Raw genomic sequence first — 24,522 nt, 5'->3', positions numbered from 1 at the left:
TGAGAATGATGGCTTTAGATTTGTTGATGGTATTTAATTCTAATGGTTTGGTTTTTGGGTAGTGGGCTAAATAAATAAAAGGTAATGATGCTACTATTAATTTAAATATTTGATGTAAACATTTCTTTAGGACTTAGTATTTACACCATAAATTATACTTATTAGAACCTTGCCTCTGTGATTAAGGATCCTTTTTAGAAAATATACTCAATAGTGAGTTATTTTAAAAGCTATATATTTTTATTGTATTTATGTCCACATGGCATAATTTCAAAAAGATTTTCAATAAAACTAAAATAATAAATACTAAATTAATAGGACTAAAATAATAAAGATCAAAAATGACAAAGACAATGAAGTGACTGTGGGAGGAAAAGGAACAGTAGAGTAATAAGACGGGAAAAACCAAAGAGAAAAAAAATATAACCAAGTTGCCAAAGCTTGGTGGTTGTTAAACTCCCTTATGAGCATTTGCCATGCATCAGACTTCTTTCAGTGGGAAAAGACCTGTCAGGAATATAATTGATATGATCAGGAACATTGGGCATTACACCACGTAATATAACAAATACATTACATTATACAGCATCACACAGTGGTATCCTGTGTCTCCCAGTGGCCCTTTCCTGAGACTCATTTGCCAGCCATGGGAGAAAAAGAGTTCATTCCTTTTAGCACACTGATAAAAATAACAATGCAAAAGCAAAACTGAAGTCCAGGAACAAGACTCTTTTGAAAGTTCACAGTGTTGAGGACTTCTTTCAGTTGCTGCATCACAAAGAGCGCAGATAGCAAGAAAGTAAGTAGGCTGATTGGTTCCTGAAGGTGGAACCTTAAGCTTGTCTATAGTAAGATAGAGAGAGAGGACAGGTAGAGAGTGTTATGAAGAGGCCCATTCCCAGAGCAAGATGTTCCAGTTTCCGTACTTGAGGGAGAAGCAATTGATGAGGTTCAGAGTCTATCGTGGATGCATTGTTCTCTATTGACAACATTTCCTGAACAACAGGATAAAAAGCAGGAGTAAAAAAGAGTGGGGGATGGAAGAGTAAGAGAGGTAAGAGGGATGTGGAATGTTTCGGCAATAGACAATATTTTGCAAATATTTTCTAGAGAATAATCATAAGGAAACTTGCACTTCCATAGTTTTATAATGTTGACAATTTTACATGCCATATCCTTTCAGTCAATTAAAGAATTCGAAATGCCCCACAGTAAATAAAGACACATAATATAGTATAACTCAGGGCTCTTGAAACTTTTGCTACTGAAACTTCCTTTTAATATTTAACTATATCAAATCTAGTGTTTACAAAACACTATGAGAGACACTGTTAAATAGTAAGGACACAGTGGTGTGGTTATGGGCACTGTGTACACCATTCTACCAGTTAAGGACCCTGGCAGTAATATATAATATCAAATATGCTGTTATAATTTGTCTGGCTATGAATAAATGTATTGTCAAGAGAGGCCACACTAGGTACTATTCCTCCCCATCACATGTGAATAAATTGCTTAATTTATTTCGTATTATTAGTGCTGCTCAAAAGTTAAGAATATAAAAACATTTTGAATTCTGGGCTTTCAAAGTAGTGAGACTAGATATGTCTGAAGTATTTACTTAGAAGGGATAGAAGTGACCTTGGGAAGTGAGGTCACAGAGCTGGTTTTGACACTGAAATCGTGCAGAGGTGCTCAGATTCACCACTTGACATTGGCAGCAATGTTTTCTGTCCACTTGTCTCCATGCAAACCAAATTCAATTCACTTGTTGCTATGTGTTAAAATTAAACTCTCAGTATTTTCTAATCTATGCACTAAACTCATATTCAGTGTTAGGCTGAGGCATGTCACTTCTACCTTGCCATCTTGTTTCTTCAGACTCCTGTTACCTATAGTATATGTGTCTATACAAGTTAACAGCTGCTGGAAGTGAAATTATTCAAGTCTCTGTCACATCACCATCTTGTAATCTGTTGTCATCTTGGTTTTCTTAAGTGGCTGAGAAGACCAAAGAGCAAGTGACAAATGTTGGAGGGGCAGTGGTGACTGGTGTGACAGCAGTCGCTCAGAAGACAGTGGAGGGAGCTGGGAACATTGCTGCTGCCACGGGCTTTGTCAAGAAGGACCAGATGGGCAAGGTATGTCTGCCTGGTTTATGCTACAGTGATAGCCCTGGACACCATGGTCCTTGCATGCATAAGACAGCATGCATATGATGCACAATGTGGGGAAGGGCTACCTTTAAAGGACTCTTATTTTGATGCACTCTTTTCCTTGGGAAATGTCATGCGCACAATAACCCTGATTGTTTTAGTTTCTGGAAGAAAGCTACAGAACTAAAAAATGTAGTAAACACTAAGAGACCAGTGACATTTCAGAAAGAATGGCTGCTTTCACATAAATGGAGGGTCTGGAATTCTTCTTTATGGCAAAAGCAAGCATTTTCATGAGTAATTTCTAAATTTCCAGAAGGAAGATCTTTCATTTGATTTCTTTGTAATGACTTCATCTCTTATTAAATGACATATTTGCATATCACATATCAACTCATTACCAAACATGAGTTTGCCAATTGGGAGACTTAAAGCGCATACCAAACACAGATCATGGTTTCATATGGTGAGTCTTACATTTTCAGAATTTTAAATTTGCTTCTGGATAAATATGGGGCTGTAGTAACATATTCTAGTGACGTAATTTCCTATTAAATGTCAAAGAAACAGAATATGAAGCTCCCTGGATGACATTTTACAAATCTCATGATCTTACAGTAGGATGAGTTTTGCATTTTTTATGTCACATGTCCTTTTCTATTTTTTAAGAGACTCCAGCTTCCCCTGTCCTTGCCCTTCCCTATGCTCTTCCTCAAAAGCCCGCACTTAGCTCTCAGTTCCTCTTTCCTTCATTTTTGTTGAATGACACATTCCTTGTAATGCTTGACTTATTTAAAGTTGCAACCATTTTCATCCATGGAAACCTTAACCTTTGTACTCTTATTTCTTCTTGCTTGACAAAATATCATTGCATTTAAAATAAATTAAATAATTTCCTTATTTTGAGAATGTTGTTTATTTTTCCTTGTCTAGGTAGGTACTATCATAATGTAAATATTTGTTTGTTGATACTTCATGTGTCTAGGCAAGTTCCTAACTAGAAATTTAGCAATTAGGAAGTGCTTATTAAGGATGAAAAGAATGGAGAAATAGCAATTTTCTGACATTAATAATCATATGCATGTTGTAAAAACCTTTGACTACTGACTGATCCAAAAGATGTAATCAAATGGGTTCTGAAGTGGACATCGTGAAACCCAAAAGAAAGAAACTTTAATCTGTGGGCAGACTACTATGTGTTTTCGCTATCTCAGTCATCCTAGATGGCAGAACAGACTCCATGGAAATCCACGATGTACTTTTCACAGCCAGTTCTGTTGTTAGAGCAATTAAATGTAACCCAAGATAATCTAGGGAGTATTCAAAGAAGTGCTCATCTGAAGTGAACACAGGACTGATCATGTCAGCTCTGCTCTCAGTGTAGTATGCTTTTGTAGTAGTCTCTTCTTTGTGGAAATAACTATATGAATGCCTATTTTCTATTTGAAATTGTAATCATATGTTTATCTTTCCCATACTTGAAATGTTAAGAGACACCAGATTCCTATCGAGAAGTCTAGAATTGCAGGTTCATTGACAAGCTAATGAAAACAAGGGAACCTTTTGTCAGAAAATCACATGATCACACACATGCACCAAAGCACCAAAGCAGGGTCATCAGCAGATCCTCAATTTAAAACCAACTCCTGATTATACAACGAGGGATGTGGAGTGAGGAAGTGACGTGAGTATCAAGTTCTTGTAGCGACTGGAGTTACCTGATGACCCTCACACACATCCATCTACACATCACTTGCCTGTCTATGCCACCAATACATACCTTTTTTACCTATAGACTGAATTGTGTAATACTAGAGTTAGTGAAAAAAACTTAGTGCTTTGGAATGTATAAAGACTGGGAAGTATGTCTCATTCTATTTCCCACTTTGCCTGCATTTAAAATATGCATTATAATCACAAATGATATATTAAAAACACTTCACATCTTGTCAACTCTGAGTTGTTTTCTACCTTTTAAAATAACAACCCTTATTTCAGTATTCTAAAGCAGAACTCTACCAGTGTTACAAAATGAAGCATTTGCAGAAATTTCTCCTAGGGGAATTAACTGTGGGTTCCTAAAATTTTCTAATATAAAAATGAAGTCATAAACAAAAATTGAATTTAAAAAATAATTGGGATAAAACTCTGTGGGTTTGGGGTTAGATGGTTGGGCTTCATACTCTACTAGTCAGTTGGTAGCTATGAAATCTGTGCTAAGTGCCCAAGACCCATTCTTATGTAATGAGGGAGCTCTGAGTTCCACTACTTTACCAGAAAGCTGATAAAGCCCAATTTGGAAATGAAGTTCTGAATATCCATAATAACTCAAGGAATACTTGAATAAATGCCAGTAATTGTGACCATATTTCTTGATGCTAAACATATCCACAATTTAAATGAAATTGAATTTATTTCTAATGAAATTTGAAATATTTTACTTCATCTTTCAGATTCTAATTAAAATTGTCTTGGTGAAAAAAAGCCAAGCACATATTCGTTTAATTGTTTAACCGATTCTCAGTGACCCCATTTGGCCCATTTGTAATAAATAGTGATTGTGTATGGTGTGTGAGAAACCTGGAAGAAAAGGGATTTGACCAGTAGGGCTCATAGATTAATAGAAGGCTAGTAGAAGGGATTAACCACACTGCCTTTCTTGGTGGTTGGATCTCAAGGACCAGGAACACAGAGGAACTCTAGAGTAACTTTGGATATTCCCAGCATGCTGGCTGTCTGAGGGTGCTTGTCTCATTGCTTCCTCGATGATGAGGGTACAGACACATTTTCTTCTTCTCTCCCTTTTTCATAGTTGTGCTTTCTTGTTTAGAACTACGCCATAATAGTTCATTTCATTGTCCTACTATTTCCTCATTTCATCTCTGATTTGAGACACCCAAGGTAATATTTGTCCCCAGCTTTAATAAAGTACAACCAGTTAAAGAAAATTGTATTTACATCATAACTTATGTTAATGGTACAATGTTGTATTAAGTATACATACAACCCCAAATTATTGTAGCAATCAAGAAAATTAACATAGTCAATGTCTTAAATGACTTTTTCTCTTATTGTGGTGTCAGTCAGGTATTATCTGCAACAATTGTGTCACATATTAAGTTTCAAGGATATTCTCTCCCTCCCCTCTCCTTACCCTTGATAACTTATGATTAACATCTTGCCATTTCTTCCATCTTCCAGCCCCTGGTAGCCACCATACTAACTTGTTTCTATGGACTTAATGTTTTTTAAGAATATATTCTGCATAGAAGAGAGATCACAAAATATGTACCTTTGTGCATCTTGTTAACTTTGCATTGTACATTATCCTCAAGCTGTGGCAAATGTAAGGATGTCCCCTATCTGTAAAGACCTTTTGAAGGCTGAATAATAATACATTTTTGCACATATGCATACATCTTTATCCATTCAGCTGCTAATTACTCTTTGACTTGTTTGCACATCTTAATTATTGCGAATGGTTTCTTTATACCTACCAATAGGGTTTTCAGACTATATGGTAGCTGTGATTTTAATGTTTGAAAACTTCCATGCAGCCTTGGTAATGATTCAGTTACATCCTTAGCAGCTGGTGCTCAAGATTCTCTGTCGTCTACATCCTCATGATTCTCGCTGTGGGTTGTCTTTTAGATAACTAATCCTATGGGAGATCATTGTGGTTTTGAATTGTATTTACTTAAGGGTTAGTGAGGAATGGTTTTTGTACAGCTTTTTGGCTATTTGTATGTCTTCTTTGATAAGTATCTATCCAGCCAATTAATTCACTGTGTGTGTGTGTGTGTGTGTGTGTGTGTGTGTGTGTGGTGTAGTGTGTGGTGTTTAGATTGTGAGGTGTGTATGGTTTGTGTATGGTATGTGTGTGTATGTGGTATATTTGGTGTGTATGTATGTGATATGTGTCTGTTGTGTGTCTATGTTATGTATGGTATATGTGTATGTACATAATATGTGTGGCTTACACGTGTATATATGTGTAATATGTGCATGTGAGTTTGGGTGTGTCTGTTATGTAGATGCACTTGTCTGTACAGGCATATATACAGGCCATAGATTGACACTGGGATATTTTTTTCAGTCAATTCTTCCAGGATCCAACCGCATGCCTGGCTTTTCACATGGGTATTGGGGATCTGAATCAGGGACATGTGTTTACACAGAAAGCATGTTACCCAGTGAGCCAATTCTCCAGCTTCTTTTGTTCATTTTTTTCTCTTAACCAAAATAGATTTTGTTTTTACAGTATATTCTGACTACAGTTTCCCTCCTCCAACTCCTCCCAGTTCTTCCCCATCTCTCCTCCCATTTGCATCCACACCCTTTCTGTGTCTCTTAGAAATCAAACAGGTATCTAAGGAATAATAATAAAATTAGATAAAACAAGAACAAATCTAAGAAGAGGAGTCAAAGAAACAGCATGAGGAGCACAAATGGATACAGAGACATACGTTTACACACACAGGAATCCCATAAAAACTACAAAAATGGAAGCCTTAGTATATAGTTAAAGACCTGTAAGTTAAACACAATGCCCTGACAAAATATTGGAAGAGAAAGAACCCTCAAAGTTGCCACTGAGTTCATTTTCTCTTTGCCATCTACTGCTGGGCATGCCGCCCATGGTTTGTTTCCCCAGTGAGACTTGCTTGGAAAAACCAAGTTTTTGTTTGCAAGTGGTTACCGATTGGAGCAAGCTTTGGGTTAGGGGTGGAGGCATGTGTCCACTTCTCCTTTCATCTCTAGGACTGCATCTGGTGCAGCTGTGCAGGCCTTGTGCATGCTGCCTCAGGCTGTGTGAGCTCCCCTAGGTTGGTTCTGCCATGTTTAGAGGCCTTGTTTCCCTGGTGTCTTCCATTCCCTCTGGCTCTGATATTATTTTCTCCATTTTCAAACCAAGTTACTTACCTTCTTTCTATTGAGCCCTGAACAGATACATGGTTTGCACATTGTTTCTCCTTTTCACAGGTCACTCCTATATCTTGACAGTAGTCTGATTTGCAGTGGAGAAACCGTCAATATGAAGCAGCTTCTGGATATTTGTACTCTAGCCAGTAGAGTTTGAGTTTTGCCCTCCAAAATATTGTTCAGACCAATGTCGAGAAATTTTCCCTTTTGCTTTATTATAGCAGTTTGCGAATGTTGAATGTTGCATTTGGGCTTGGGCCCACTTCCCGTTCTGTGAATGGCTGTTCAGTTTTCCCAGTGATGCCTATGGAAGACTTCCTAGAGCTGCTTTCCCCATTGTGTGGTTTTGACACTTTTGGCAAAGCTTGCCTGCTGTCGAGTCTGTGGGTTTCCAGTTCTCTGTTCCAGTGCACACAGTATGCCAGTAGAGTGCTGTTTTGGTTACGCTAGTTTGTTACAGAATTTTAAATCTGGCATTCTGTCCCGTCCAGGCTGGATCGGAAATTTTGGTGTTGATACTTCTTGCTCAAGGTGGCTTTGGATAAAGTCCTCTGCTTTGACTCTGGTGGGTTTCGGTGGGTTTTGGGTTTTCCTCTCTATCTGTGAAGTGTGTCCTTTTAGTTTGGGAGAGGCATATCCCAGCTCCAAGGCCTTTTGGTGATGCTGGTACTTCTTCAGATCCATGAATACAGGTTTTTCTTCCCACTTACCGTGTCTTCTCATTTTTAAAGTCAATGTACTATAATTTTCAGCTATTTAGGCTTTAAATTTATTTCTATGTACTTTTTTGTTGATGTCCTTGATGCTTCGACACCATTTAAATGGAATTACTGCTTTATTTCTTAGGTAGTGAGATATTTGTGTAAAACTGATTCTTAATTTTGCCTATTGACTTCATATCTTGAAACTACTTTATTTGTTTATTAGTTCTATTTGGTATAATATTTAGTTTCTTTACATATATATATCAATTTGCACATATAAACCATATGTATATATTATGACTATACTACAATCAATCAGGCATAAGCACTTAATGATATAAAATGTGGAAGATTTTACAAGTGACTCAGTAATAGGTAGACCTGATCTACAATGTGCTATGTGTAAAAGCTTATCAGTTGCTACAAATTCATTCAGTTGATTATTACAGTAGAAACTGACTAACATGAGTTGACAGAAATATAAGCTAGTAGTGGTTTTATGAATAGCAGATAAAATTGTTCCCCCTTTTTGGCAGAGAAAAAGATCTGCTTGTACCAAGAATGTTGAACAAAGGAAGTTACTGGCCTCCATGTTGTTGATTAATGGCACAGTGTTTACAATGCAGAGCTAGTCACTGAGCATCTGTCTGGGACATCTGGCCTGTCTGTCTTTTATAGCTGCTTACTGGTGTTCTGTTTGGGCCTACTGTTCAAATCAACCATTGCTAAATAAATAGACTTCTCTTTAGTTCAATTTAGAGTGCTCTAAAAAGTTGTAGCCAGACATAAAATGTTTTTAAAATATGTGAAGGACTGAGTCAATTGTGGAGCGTGTTGCCTTGCATATATGATATTTCTCTACTTCCCATCCTGTACTTTTATGTATCAACCTATCCACATGATAACTTATAGTTTTCATACAAGTAAGCTTCAAGCTCCAAGGATCAGGAGTTTTAATTATTTTTCTCTAGAGTCAGAATGAAGTTCTGAAGCATTGATAATTTTATAACATTCATTATTATTGAAAACTTTAATTTCAAGACAGAATAAAACATGCAGTCTATAATCATTTCTCAATTCATAGGAAGATATCTAAGCAACGGCAGAAAGAACCATGTTTGGCATGGTCTTTAATGATCACAACATTCTTCTCCCTGCTTCCTGTTAGCATGATTGATGTGCATAGTGTGCAGATTAACTCTCAAACACTGAAGTTGAGCTTGATCAGATGACAAATGCTGCCTCTAGTTGAGTTATTTGATCACAATCTCACAACGAATCTGTAGGCCATAGGCCACCTTTTACGTTTTTCTAAAGAAATACATATATTACAGGTGTAATCAAGGGTGAGGACTAGTGAAATATTTTCCTTTATAGTAACATATTTTCCTCCAGTGTTTAATAATGGTTAATGCAGTATGACATCTGAAAGCATTAGAACTCGAGGTCCTGTCTGTTCAGTCGAGGACAATCAACACAAATGTTAGGAATATGCAAACCTAAATGAAAGCTTTGTGACACAGTGAGTGACCTGCTCTGTGTTTTTTGTGACATTGGAGTCTGTGAGCAGCATTGGAATCTTAAAGTATAATACCCCACAAAGGGATAAACACAATGGGCTTAATTGATTTGTTTTAAAAGATTTGTTTTAAAAGACTGTTTTAATCAGTAGCAATTTTGCAATGTGATTCATCCAAAACAGTATTTTTACTTAAAGGACAACATGCTAATTGTATGCAGTGCCTCTGCTTAGAAACACAAGTGTTGAGTGGTTGTGTTGTGCGTGAATGTTTCACTGTACTTATATGTATGGAGATGAATTGTGAATCTTGGTGACTTATAATCAAGAGAAATTCTAAATGCAAAAGAATTCTGTAATTATAAGGAAAAATAGGTTTATTGGACTTTTGTTTATTGTTTGTTTTGTTTTGTTTTGTTTTGTTTTGTTTGAGACAGGGTTTCTCTGTATAGCCCTGGCTATCCTGGAACTCACTCTGTAGACCAGGCTGGCCTTGAACTCAGAAATCCATCTGCCTCTGCCTCCCAAGTGCTGGAAATAAAGGCGTGCGCCACCACCGCCTGACGATTAGTTCCTTTTTTTGGATATAGGCTTTGACTCTAGTCCCTGAGAAACATAGCTTGTATTGCTAGTTATCAAAATAAAATGACAGAAAATGTCCTATAGTTTTCCAGATATTCACAACACACAACAATTCAGGACATAATGTAATTACTGATACTTCCCTTGACAATTTCAGGAATAGAAATAAATAAGAATAGCTGTGTTTGCATTGGAATATATGGTCATGAAACTTGCAATTAGATGATATATATCATGAATCTGATCATTCTATTGGGTGAAATTGAATTGTCAATTTCTATATAAGGTAATTACTCCATAAGAAACTTTATTAAAATTTCTAATAACATTTTACTTTTTAGGTGTGCTTTAAGGATCCACCCTACTCTCTGGTGTAGTGGAATTATTAAACATATTTATAACATTTTCATGGTAGTATTTAATTTCCTTTAGAGGTATCATACATAGTAAAACAGTGTAGTCTGGAATCAGTCAATAGACAATGATGAAATAAATGAAAAAATGGGAGGAATTATGTTTATTTCCACTTCTTTTTGCCTTGTCTTTCATTAGTATTTTCTTATTCAAACAATTTGTTTAGAACTCAGTTCATACAAATGAATACAGTTGCAGGTCTGCGTATGCAAGGAGTAAAATGAAATTTAGATTTTAATTGCATTTGTGAGGGGATGAGTTTGAAAATTCACATTCCCATTTGATTATTGGGTGTCCACACAAAAAATGAGAAAAAATTCAATGTGTTATGTGATTTCCTGTCATGCAACTTTAGGGAATGCATACTCAGCTTAGCTTTGACACTTCAAGTTTTGTTCAGTGGATTGTGTATTATTTGATATGTCTCTGGGGGTAGGCATATTCTTCCTACTTCTGCCACCTAGCTTGGAATTAATCTATCTGTCATACAAAGTCTAAAAATTACTAGAATATTTCATCTTTAATCTAAATTTACAACATATGTAAGGCAGATACCTTTAAAAATATCTCTGTTAAAACTAACAGAATTGCTTATAGTAGCAATCATCTGTCTTTAGAGGACAGCCACTACAAAATTGAGACAAAGTTCTTATATGTCCTGTTAGAGCTTCTTCATACCTGCTACTTGATCCACTTTGACAGCCATCTGGTCCTGATCTTTATCCAGGGTCTGGTTTATATGCCCTATTTGCTCAGGCATATAGAAAGTGTGGCTGGGTATAGAGGACAGCCCTGTACTTCATGGAGTGTGGCATTATTCTCATCTCTTTTACCATTCTGGATGAGGACACCACACTGCTCTGAGCACTGACATTTTTATTCATGAAATAGAATTGCTGAATGAAATGAGCTCAAAATGTTTTGTACCTCAATTCAGTGGCTTGGATTTGAGGCCAGTTGTTTTTCAATTATGCATCGCCAGACGCCTGGCAACTCATTTAACCTTTCTAAAGAAGCCCTCATCCTCTGTAATTGGCCGGCCAATTGCAGAGTCGGAGTAAAAAAGGAATGTGGCAGCAAAGACAAGCAATCAAGTGGACTGTAGCATAATTGTGATATTCTTTTCTGTAAAGAATCTGATGTTTCTATTTATATCTTTGGTTTGGACGTGTGATTATTGAGACCATTTTTCATTTTGGTGTGGTTTGGCTTTGTTAAGTGGTTTAGTGCCAAAAAGAATACACTTGAGAGACGAGATCTCTTTATTGGGCTTAATAAAATGACTCACATTCCTTGTCTTAGGGTTTTTTTTCCAGGTTGATATAACTAAAACCCTCTGACTTAAGCAACTTAAGCTTTCTTTCACTCACAAATCTTGGGTACAGTCCATCATGGCAGGGAACTGAGGCAGCAGAAACATCAATTCACTTAAAAAAAAACTAGTCAACTACAGAGAGTAATGAATGCTAGCAATTCAGTCATGCCCTCTTTTTATACAATTCAAGATCCTAGCCTAAATACCCATGGGAGGAGATAATGAGACAAAGTGTGGAGCAGGGACTGAAGGAAAGGCCATCCGGAGACTGCCCCACCTGGGGATCCATCTCATATACAGTCACCAAATCCAGACACTATTGTGGGTGCCAACAAGTGCTTGCTGACAGGAGCCTGATAGAGTTGTCTACTGAGAGGCTCTGACAGTGCCTGACAAATACAGAGGAGGATGCTCTCAGCCAACCATTGGACTGAGCACAGGGTCCCCAATGGAGGAGCTAGAGAAAGGACCCAAGGAGCTGAAGGGATTTGTAGCCACATAGGAGGAACAACAATATGAACCAACCAATACCCTCAGAATTCCCAAGACTACACCATCAGCCAAAGAGTACAAAAGGAGGGACTCATGGCTCCAGCTGCACATGTAGCAGAGGATGTCTTTGTCAGTCGTCAGTGGGAGGAGAGGCCCTTGGTCCTGTGAAGGCTCAATGCCACAGTGAAGGGGAATGCCAGGGCCAGGAAGTTGGAGTGGGTGGGTTGGTGAGTAGGGGTGGGGTGGGGAGGGAGATAGGGGATTTTCAGAGGGGAAACCAGGAAAGGGGATAACAGTTGAAATGTAAATAAAGAAAATGTCTAGTTAAAAAAAAAAAGGAAACAGAGACAAAAAATGATAATTGAAGGAAAAAGGAAGCAGTGACCATTTTTGTAACATGCATGTACTTTTCTTCCAGGTAATCAAAAAAAAAAAAAAAAAAAATACAGATGTAGCTGCTATTGTAAAGAAATTTTGCAAATGTGAATAAAATTCACAACAAATTAAAAAAAAAAAGATCTTAGCCTACGACATGGTGCCACTCACAATGGACTGGTTTTTCCAATTCAGTTATCTACTCAACATAACCTCTTACAGGTATTCCTAGAGGCTAATCTTCTAGGTGATTCTACATCCTATCAAATTGAGGTTAGCAATAACACCTCTGTTACTTTGAATTAAATGTCTCAAAACCACCAGGTTTTATTAAATGTTATCTTCATGTTTTAATTAGAAAGCATTCTGCTCAAAGGACTTTGAGAAACACTGGTATAAACAAAGTTTAAAAATTTATCTTTATGTTTGTTTGTTTGGTTGGTTGGTTTTTTAAGACAGGGTTTCTCTGTTTAGCCCTGGCTGTCCTGTAAAAACTCACTGTGTAGACCAGGATGGCCTGGAACTTAGTAATCTGCCTGTCTGTGCCTCCCAAGTGCTGGGATTAAAGGCATGTGCCCCCACTGCCCAGCAAAATTTATCTTTTAAATCGGAAATGCCAAGTACTTAGCATTATATTGCAGGGGTATCTTTATGTCTCTTCACACCAGATACATAGAGAATAATTCTCAATATTCATGGAACACAGATATGAGATGGCCTGGGTAATGACCCTCCTCACTCTGTTTTCCTTTTCTTAGTAATAGTTGTTTTAGATACCAGATAAAAAGACACTCAGAGCAAGTGAATGATCTCTCAGCATTTCATATCGCAATCTATTTTTTGGAGATACTTTTAAAAATATTCTTGAAAGGACAAAGAAATAATCCCTGTGTTCCTGTGAGGTTTTACATCAATTCCTGGAAAAGATTCTGATAGCCTAGATGGTGAGAGTCCAGCTACACTAGCTATGAAATTGGCATCTTCATCATCTCAACCCCTTTCCTTCCAATCATTAGAGAGGAATACACAGAAACTGTCTCCTTTGCTAATTCAATGTGCTAGAAATTCCAAAAGTGAGAGCTGTCCCACAGAGCAACTCCACACAGACTTTTAAGGGGTCTTACCTAAGGTCTATTGAACGAAGGACTATGGCTCTGCTGAGAGAAGAAGAAGCAAGAGAAACACAGAATGCTCTTGCTCTGGCTGGTCTTTGGTAGTCATCCCAGACTCCTGAATAGCTCTGTTGTGACTACTCTTCTATGTAATTCAGAGGTGCATCACCAGTCCAGTCCAGTCCCTACCTATGGCCTTTAGAAAGACAACCTTCTCCCTACTCTCTTCTCTTCTTTCCAACTTGAACCCAGATAACCTAGGAATTTGTCATTGCAGTGTTGATCTCAGGAACTGAGGTTAGTGAGGGAAGGGGCACAGTGCTGTCTGCTGATGCTCACATGTTGAGCATCTCTGTGTCACAGGTTAAGAGCGCATTGATAGAAGCATGCTTGAGAACACATGAGACACTGGTGGGAAAGTACTGCAAGTAAGCATCTCCATTCAGAGTATTTTGTGTCCACGAGTTTGGCAGGTCTAGATTTAGATACGATTATTTATGAAAGCGTTGGTAATGATACATTTCTTAAAGGCCAGAAGCTTGGCAATAGCGCCTAGGATAAATACGTGATGCCTTATCCCATGTAATAATTACTTGAACAAAAAGGTGCAGAAGAGTAATGGGTGCCACAATAGCTTGCTCTTGCTGCATTGAGTGAAAAGATGAGATTATAGAACAGTATTACATATTGTAAAACTTTTGTTCTTAAAAATAAACATATGGTATGTGTATGTGTGTGTATTTCTAAGTACTACCTTCATTTAATTACAATTATAAATTAAAGATATAAAATTTTATTGTACTTGTCCAAATTTTACCTTAAATTGATTCATACAATCATTTTGGGTGTGTAGGACATGAAATAATTAATATGACTGTGACCATTGCTGATTATTCATTTACTTATCCACACACACATGTATTGGCCTAGCTAATTCATACAATGTATTCTACTCTATACCAAACATTATAACTATAGTAATGTAGAAGATTGATTTCTGGGACCCAGAGCATTGACATCAATCATCTTGTCTACTCCTAGTATGAAATCAGATTTCCTTTGTGAAGTTCTGAAGCTTTTGATCATTAAAAATTCCTAGCTAAAATAGTTCTTTTAGATATTACTCTTGACCATAATTATCAAATCAATGTGAAATACCAATTTGGCAATTCATCTTCCTTGTTGGCTTATGATAATTGCATGCCATATCCAAATACCAGAACACACTTGAACAAAAAATTTCTAAGAGCAATGGATTGTATTGCTGGAGTGGTTAATTTATTGGCTCATATATATTTGACAAGAATTTCTGATCTTTTGAGCCCTGATAATTAACTGGCTTTGCTGATTCTTATCTTTGGACTCTGAGAGAGAGAGAGAGAGAGAGAGAGAGAGAGAGAGAGAGAGCTGTCCTTATAGTCAGTATGTGCTAGGGTAACAAAACACATACAGTTGAGTAATTTGTGAAAAACAGAATTTACTAATCACATTGTAAAGCTGGGAACTCAGAGATCAAGATGAGTTCAGTGTCCTGAAGGATCTTGTCTTTGTTCTAAGATGACATCTTGTTACTGTGTCTTGGAGGGGAGCATTTACAAGGTGAATAGAACTGATGGGGGTAAATTTGTCCCCTCATACAGGACAAATCCCTCATGCAACCATTACCCATAAAGAGCTCTACCTCACAATACTGGGACATTAGTGACTACATTTCAAGTAATGGGTTTTGGGGACATTCAGGTCATAATAGCTATTATCTTTATTTTCATGTACCATTAGAATGTTAGCTTCTTCCTTTTATTAATATCATTCACAGTAGGGAGAAATCCCTGTCTTACTTATCATTTCCTATGTGCTTGTTATCCTGTTTGGTAAGCCACAGAAAGCCACAAAAGCACATTCTGGAACTTTGCTATTATCGTCATTTCACTCCCAGTAGTTAGACACATCCATAGTGCATAGGTTTATTTCACAGCTGAACAGGAATCTCACGTATCATGTGGGAGTTTTTAAACTATACATGCTTGTATTTGAAAGCAACATTTAAGTGTGCATTTTCCTTTGGAAATAACACCTTCCAAAACAATTTTCCCCAGTTCTAATCTAAACATACCCGATGTTTCCTGTAGTAATTAGAATATAAACAATAAAATGAAACTCTGAGGTACGTACAGAGAAGATTTCATGGTCCTTCTGCCTTTACTACCTTTAACTAGTCATACAGGACACCAGTTTCAAAAACAAAACAAAACAAAATAAATTCATTAAAAAGGAATACTACAGTTTACTCAATGACAAGAAGATGAGAGAGAGAGAGAAAAGAGAAAGAACACATGCACACACAACTCTCTCTCCCTCTCTTTCTCTCACAAACACACACACACATACACACACACACACACACGCAGGAATGCACACACGCACACACACTGAGGAGGTGTACTAAGGACCATGTATGAGGTTATAGTGATGTGATGGATGGCACAGTGTGCCTTTATCACTCAAGTCTGCAGTTGAGTGGAACCCTGCAGGTCCTGCTGACACCCTAGGCTGCTTGAATTCTTCAGCAATGATACTTTAATTATACAAAGAGACATGTCAAAACACATTTGCTTTTCTGATTCTGAGTATTCATTTTTGAAATTAGCCAACATTCCAAAAGGAAAACTTTGGCTTCCCTTATTTATAGCTTAAAATAATCTAGCTAGAAATTTCTCATTTAGGGTCATATCTTCAAGTTTGTATTAAAAAGCATATTCAAAATTCCCAAGAAATTTAACCTACTGCACTGTTTGTTCTGGTTGAAACCACTGTAGGTAAGTGTTCTTTTACTGTGAAGAGACATCATGACCATGACAATTGTTACAAATGAAACTCTTAAAACTGGGCTTACTTACAGTTTCAGAGAGGCTTAGTCCATTGTCATTATAGCAGGGAGCATGGCAGCATGCAGGTAGCCATGGTGCTGGAAAAATAGCTGAGAGTTTTACATCCAGATCTGCAGCCAGCAGGAAGAGAAAAAGCCCTGGACCTAGCTTGGGTTTCTGAAACCTCAAAGCTCTTCCCTAGTATCACTTCCTCCAACAAGGCTACACCTCCTAATTCTCCTAAGTAGTGTCACTTCCTGATGAATAAACATCCAAGTATATACATCTATAGGGCCATTCTTATTCAAAACATAGTTGGCAAGTTCTCTTTGGTGGGAGGGAATCAATTGCTACCCCACAGCACCACCATGTTGAATGTTGTTACCTATACATCCAAGGCATGTTTTGTGTGCACTTATTCCTAGATACACCTGGATGCCAGTGAGTATTATGTGAGCAAGATGCTTGACAGACACAGTCTTTTACTTCTGTACTTGCTTGGCTCTCATCTAAATGCATTCTGCAACCATGGGTCATACCTTATCCTACTATGTTGGGATAGTTACTTGGAATTAACGCCATGTGCCACAACAAAATTTGTTGGGGAATTGGTTATGGAAATCATCAGCTTAGACTTTGCTGGATTTAATCATGATATTTAATGTGGAATTATTTCTGCCCTCACTTTTACATGTACTTTATCCAGCATTTTAATCAAACCCAAGTCAGGCTACACATTCACATGGGCAGGTTTTTTTGCTGCAATCAGAACCAATTTTTCTTTTAAAATTAATTTCAAAATACATTCAATCAGAAAAATGTGTTATATTTTTTGTCTGGTACTTCACAAGAGCTGCCTCCATGTTCCACTGCTTATATATCTATGGTTTTCATATAAAGTTCCATTTTCTATGGGCTCTTCATGTTAGTTCCTCGAAGTTTTCTCTCAGTCTGGAATTTGCTTTTCTCAATTTCTTTTCTATGTGTTTCCTTTTGGATAATTGAAAGAAGATGCACAGTTTCTTAATACTTATATTTGATACAATTGAAATGTGTTTTAAAAATCATCACTGTTATTACAATGAAATTTTCCACAAAACTTCTATCTGTGGTTTTTGTGCATTTCAGTGTACCTGGTTGATGTTCAGTGTTCTAGGATGCACTTAAATACTATTGCATCATTTTATCCTGTTATATTTCACATGAACTGGTAGAGATAATCTTTGGTTGGAACCTATTGATGCTTAGGTTTTAAGTGTCATACACACTTGGTCTGTCCATTTCAGCATGTTGTCATAAGTCCTAAGACACAAGAACAATTAAGATGTATTTTTAGACCCAGAATAATAAGCATGAAATCTCCATAGAACACCTATTTCTCTTATTTTCTGATGCATTCCCAAACTAAATTCAAAAATTATTCAAAAGTTACAGTTTCCTCAGTCGGGCTTAGCACTAGACATTCTGTTGAGTGCCATTTTCTCCTGTTCACAGTGGAATCATCCAAAACTTCTTAATTTTTGGGCAGCCATGAAGCTGAAAGGCTAAGATATTAATTCTTCCACAAATTTATCTTGATATTCTGTCTAGGCTAACTTTTACTGAAGGTGGCAAATAGAGTTGAGGTTATTAAGAGTCTGTTGTTATTTATTTATTAGAAGGAAAAAGTAAAACAGTATTATGGCTACAGAGCCATGATCAAAACCAATACTCAAGAAAGTACAAATCCTGCCTGTAAGAGCATCTGGCAAAGAGACCCAAGATTTTGGCACCATGCATATGTTATATTATGTGATAATGTATGCATATGGTTTAGTTTTAAGAAATTAGAATTCTGAAGTAGTCTATTAGTCAGGCTATTTAATGTAGCTTTCTCTAGTGTCCTGCAGTGAGAATGCACTCATTAGGTACCTCGTCAGGGACACATTGCTTCATTATTCAGCTATTTAATAATCAAAACTTAAAAAATTCATGTTTTAGAGGTTTGGTAATAAATGTCCTAGTGCCTGCTGTAAAAGAGCTTAGAGTTTATAGGCTTGGTATTCTTTTGAGGTATAGAAATTTTAATGTTTCATCCTGACATTTACCATTTGCACTGTTGTTGGTGAATGTTACATTACCTTGAAAAATTATAAGCATTATAAAGAAAGGAGTGTTACCAATGAGTCAATATACTTTTTATAGTGTTTTATAAATTTTAAATTTTGCATAATTTAAAGTGCATGGTATATTTATTAATTTCTACTTGTTGTCAACACTAATGCTACATAAAATGTATTTTTACAAATACATTTTAAAGTTTGTAAAAAAGATCCAAATACAATACAGATCTCATAAATAGTAAGTGACCCTGAAAGAAAACCTGAGATTTAGTGACTTGAAGTTCCATGTCTACTTGACTCATTGGGGTACTGTGCCTCAAAGGAATTTCATCTTAAGTCATAGAATTCTCATGAATATAGTCAAATATATCACAACATATGGCCTTTTACACAAAATTCCTAACAGTTAACAAATCTTTACCCTATGAAATATTTAAACCAGTAGAAAATTGGTAGTGAAAAATTTATATCCCATGTATGTAGAAGTCAAATTTTAAAAGTCATCCATTAAAAATCTTAGTTTAACTACTCTGCTATTCTCTGTGTTTAACATTTTGCCTCTCAGATGTACCTATTCATTTCTTCAGTGCTTCATTGAAATAGCAGAGCGTCTGGCTTTGCTTTTCCATGTTTACTTGAAAGTCTATATGATAGCTAGCCACCTGAAAAGCTCAGTATATAACTGTTGGATGATCAAATCTATAGTCTATAGAGGAGGGTTGGTTAGCAAGAGAAACTCATGCATTTCCTCTGTATAAACAAAACATGTTTTGTCATTTGGAATATAGATTAGATGTTTCTTTTTGTTTTTCATTTGTTTGTTTGTTTTTACAAAGCTAACTCTGAACTTAGTATATGGTCCCAGAGTCAAAATCATTGGTATTTACTCGCTTGAGTTAAATAGCTATTCCATGTGAACCTGCAAATAGTTTGCTACCAGTTTTATCCACAGTTCCCCAAACATGGACAAAGCCAAGAACTTCTTTAATAAATAAAACACAATGCATCCATTTAATGGAATTTTATTCAGTGGTTATTGAAAACTGAGCCATGATAGCACAAAGTCACATGGAGGAAATTAAAATATATATACTAAATGAAATAGGACAATCTTTAGACTATGAACCAAGGATGTGATGATATACAAAAATGTGATGGTTTTGAAATGCCAAAATTCTGAGGACAGTAAGAAAGCAAAGCCATGGTTTCAGGGGTCTCTGTACAGGTGAAAGGCTTTGTGGTGAAGCAAAAGGATGTGAGTGGGGCACAAGTATGCAGGGAAGTTACTATGATGCCATAGTTTTCCATGCTGGGCATTTGTTGACTCAAATAAAACAAGGGGATGCCAACTGTGGTCTTCAGTGATGTTATCTCAATTCTCATTAACTATAAGAACTTTAAAGTTCATAAATCCAGTCATGCAAGATGATAAGGTGGGATCGGGATGTCTGGAAATCGTCTTTATTGCTGTGCAATTACTCTACCCAAAGCATCTATAAAAGCAATGTATCAGAAGGATGTAAACCCTTGATTATCTATGTTTCCAGAGTGCTAAGAGCCTCATTTACACCCTTTATCATCCTGTGTCATCCTGTTGGTTTCACTTTGGTAAGAGTAGAAATGTAAATATGTAGGTTTAAAATGTATGGGAAAATATTTGTATCTCAAAAATAATCTTGTTACTACACAGGCTGGATTTAGGCCTCTCCTAACATATGTAGCAGAAGTGAAGCTTGATCTTCATGTGGGTCCCTAACAATTAGAGTGGGGGCTGTCCCAAAAGCTGCCTGTAAGTGGAATATGTTCTTCTAGCTGGGCTGTCTTATCTGGCCTCAGTGGGAGAGGAAGCGCCTAGCCTTGAAGAGACTTGATGTGCCAGAATGAGGGGAATACCCAGTGGGACATCCAACCACTCAGAGGAGAAGGGGAGGGGGGCTGAGAGAAGTGTTGTGGGAGGGGATTGCAGTGAGTAGGATGCAAAGTGAATAAGTAAGTAAATAAATAAAACAGTAATCTTGTTACTGTAGTGTTCCTCAAATAAAGAGGAGCAGAACATGTCTATTGAGTACCTTAACCATGGATGATTGGTAGGCATTAGCTATGTCTGCAGTGTAGCTAGAACCTGGGAGAAGTGTTTACTCTGATAGCTTCACACAAAACTGAAGCACTGGGAAGAGATTTTGTCTTCTTCCTTCAGATTTCATGTAATTTGGATGCATCCAACAAGTATTTGTTGTGGCATTGTTAAGTAGTCCCTTTATAGGCACTGTAAAGATTTCTTAGTGACACTGATTGTTTAACACTCAAGTTTAATGTCCAGTACAGGTATAGTCTTAATTGCTTGTCATGATTTGGAAGATTATATATCTTCCTCAGGCTAAGACTGTATCTTACTTGCATATGTACTTCTACAGTATTGATGACATTTCACAGGCAACTAGAATACACTGACACATGAAATGATCCCATGACTAAAGAAGTGGCCAGTCAAATATGTCTCTTCCTTGTTTGTTTATAACATTAGACAAGTGAATGCTATAGAAGGTATATGCTGTCCATGGCTTCAGGGCATAACCTTAGAGCATGGCCTCAGGTCATGACCTCAGGGTCCACCACCTTATGCCACCTCTGGGTCCTTGCAGCAGTGCCCATCATGAGCCTCTCCTTATTATAAACACGTATCATTTCACATGAGAATGATAAGGTGAGTTTTTTAATAACGTTTCTAATTAGGCATATCAAGGTATAAAAGGAGCTAAAGTGTTAGCTCAGGATGACTACAAGGTTATATGTGCAAACATCCCAGTGACTAGGGCCAAGGCGGAGAGAACTCAGTAACTATTTACAATTTTACTTTTCTCTAAATATTGTGGTATATACTTCCTCTGTATTTATTATAATTCCTGTAAGAACAGATGGTCTGCCCAGATTAGACAACTTCATTAAGTGACAAACTGTGGAGGTTGGTAATAAAAGTACCTTACAGCAACCAGTTAAAGAATCAGGAGAGGTCACCATATGAGAAGAAGGAGAGCTAGGGAGAGGGGTGGATTTGGGGAAGGAAGGACAACAGAGAGGTCATGAGAGCAGGGGACACAAGCAGCAAGCACTACGTGAAAATGGCCTCCTGACTGGGCTTGCCATCTGTAAAATGACAACTGTCTGCTTACCCTGGCCTGGCAGGTAGTAACTAGGGACTGTCTGGGAACAGATCGCTTCACCTCACATCACCTCCCCCACTGTCCTCTTTACAGTTCTTGTGTCCCATAGTTGTATAGATGTGAAGCAGCATTTAGACATAGAGGAGCTGTATATATAAGACAGCTTTCTCCAAAGGCACTCTTTGAGTGCACCTCAATCTGTGGGAGGGACATATTTTCCAGCACTCACTGCATAGAAGCTGAGGATTCTCTGTCCAACCTCTAGTGCTCGGAACATGTCCTGGGATTCAGTCAGCTGTTTAGGTGCCAGTAGTGTCAGTCTCATCAAACCCCAGTACAGTCCATATGGTTCTTCTTCTCTGGGCATGGCAGGAGTAGGCGGGTGCCAGTGTCTGAAACACAAAACAGGTGAAAACAGACCTGGGGAGAGACAGCAGGAAAAATAGAAGACAGCTGGCAAGTACGCCTTGTGGTGTTTATGAGATTTATTAAAATTCAACAAGGAGTGCATAGTATTTAGCAAATGAGGTTTGTCTTTAGAAAAATCCTTGTGGGATTTATACAAGGATCTGTTAAGAAAGGGCACATACACCATTCATAATACAGTCAGACATGTTATGTAAAACAGGACAAGAAGGTAATAGGATAACAGTGTTTGCACAAGGGATTTTGTGACATAACACATGAGTCTTCTGCCTTCGCTGTGGACTTTTAGAGGGTAGGATTTGCATAGTGATGCAGCCACAGGAGACAGTAACCTTGACATTTTTTGCAGCTGTACATATTTGCACCCACCAAGACACACAGTCTTCCCAATTAATTACTAGTTGATTCCTTTATTCACCTCTTATTTATTACCCAAAGCATTGTCCACAAAAACTGTTTCTCACGTTTTCACAATTTCAGCTTTTAAATCATGGTGTGGATTACAGATCCAAGCTCGCCTTTCCCACCAGAGATGCCATATGTTCTCAAAACCATTTACCATTTTATTTACTACTCTTGCTAGATTGTTTACATGATATTTCTTTGCATAAACCACATATGTTTACTTTGATACCCCATTTCTTCCTCAAAAGGTCAAAAAGTTCAACATAATCTTTTCCTCAAATAAGCATTTCTACCATATCAGTCATCAACACTGGAAACAACATTTTACTGTGATCCACAACACAAATCACAGATGTATTTGAGGTTTGTAATTCTGCTTCTCTTTCCAACAAAATGAACCTACGTTCTTTGTCTTTCCAATTCTGTGTTGCATCCTCTCTCTCATCATTTTCATTCAGAAGGTTTAGATGAGACTTTGCCTGGAGAGTATAGGAGACGATCAACTTGTCTACCTGGTTGACCATTCCTTTAAGCTAACTCTTAGCTGCTTTTGTCCCTAGCCACGTCATTTCCTGAGAACACACATTTGACCAGGTCGTCATGATAAGCCATAGTTTGTCCTAAGCTTCTGCTTTTCTCTACCCTCATTGTGTGCATAAAGCTCCTGCCATTTGTCTATTCATACCTTTGAATAAGCTAATTGACATGATCCTTTCTGACACGGTGGTTAATAAGTACTTCTTGGTGATCTCTACAGCTATGTGACTAAGGCGTTTGTAACTGGACTGATTATTGCTGCTAAACCTTTAGAACTGAGACACAGTTGTAGCACACATTTAAGTGATACAAAGGTCGAATAGGTTTCTACATACACTCTTAACTGAGACAGGGTAAACAGGCTTCTGGTCACCAGATTACAAAGAAATCTACTTAATCTACCTACCAATGGTTTTATGTGGAATCTATATATTATTATCAAGAAATTTTATGTTATTTAAAAGATAATATGTCTTAGAAATCCAGTGCATTCTTTATACCCATATCTCACAATTTAACATTTGACCCATTTGGAAACTATCAAAGTATCAACTTCATATGAACCTGAACAAGATGGTGTAAGTATATTCTTATGCCTATTGTCAGCACTGTAAGGTATCCTCTCTAAATCCTTTCATTATTAATCTTATTCATTAATACTTTGGTATATGACATTTGCTTGGTTATTCAAAAAATTAATTAAGCAAGTAGGACAAAGTTTTCAAAACCAGCAGCCTAAAAAGAACAATAGCAATTGAGAACTGGGAGATTACTCTTGCTGTGCAAATATGAGGATTTGACTCTGGATCACTAGAACTAATGTGGACCCAGGTATAGCACTGTGTGTCTGTAATCCCGGGTCTCCTATGATGAACCTAAGATTTGTTGTCTTATTCTGAATGAAAAAAAAAACTAACATAAGTAGGCAAGGAAATAATAGCAAGAAGATATGATAAAGTAAGAGAAGACAGTTTCAAATCTCAGAATGGTTTACTTTTTGTTTTTGAGATATGTGTATGAGAGTTTGTGTGTATAATGTATTTGTGTGTGTGTGTGTGTGTGTGTGTGTGTGTGTGTGTGTGTGTCTGCTGCAACATGGTCACAGGGCCAGAGGTGGATGCTGATGTTGCCTTGTCTATCATTGTATGTCCTATTCCCTCTAATCAAGGTTGCTCATTGTACCAGAGCTAGGAGGGCAGCCAGCAACCCAGCAACCTTTCTGTGTTTGGCCCCATAATTCTGGAGTTGCAGCAGGTGTCCCAGAGTCTTACATGGGTTCTGGGAATTAGACCTCAGGGTCTCTTGTTAGATTATTCAGTACTCTTACACACTGAGCTACCCCCTAACCCATAAAAATACTTATCTAGAGATTTAAATAGTGGATGTGTATCACTGAAATGAAAAGGAGCTGAGAAACAAATTTTTAAATGTT

At 37.3% G+C, this 24,522-nt stretch overlaps 1 protein-coding gene across 3 annotated transcripts in view; it reads left to right on the top strand.

The window, feature by feature from the left end:
* The window catches only part of Snca (synuclein alpha), a 94,448-nt gene that overhangs the window by 5,371 nt on the left and 64,555 nt on the right, over nucleotides 1–24,522 (top strand). For all 3 annotated transcript variants that reach the window (XM_031382060.1, XM_031382059.1, XM_031382057.1), the window contains one exon: nucleotides 1,999–2,141. In XM_031382060.1, coding sequence (XP_031237920.1) covers nucleotides 1,999–2,141 — 143 coding nt within the window. The remainder of the gene's footprint in view (nucleotides 1–1,998; nucleotides 2,142–24,522) is intronic.

Source organism: Mastomys coucha, unplaced genomic scaffold, assembly GCF_008632895.1.
Source record: "Mastomys coucha isolate ucsf_1 unplaced genomic scaffold, UCSF_Mcou_1 pScaffold20, whole genome shotgun sequence".
In the NCBI taxonomy this organism is placed as follows: Eukaryota; Metazoa; Chordata; class Mammalia; order Rodentia; family Muridae; genus Mastomys; species Mastomys coucha.
The sequence above is the reverse complement of the archived record's forward strand: the minus strand, read 5'-3'. Positions and strand labels throughout refer to the sequence as shown.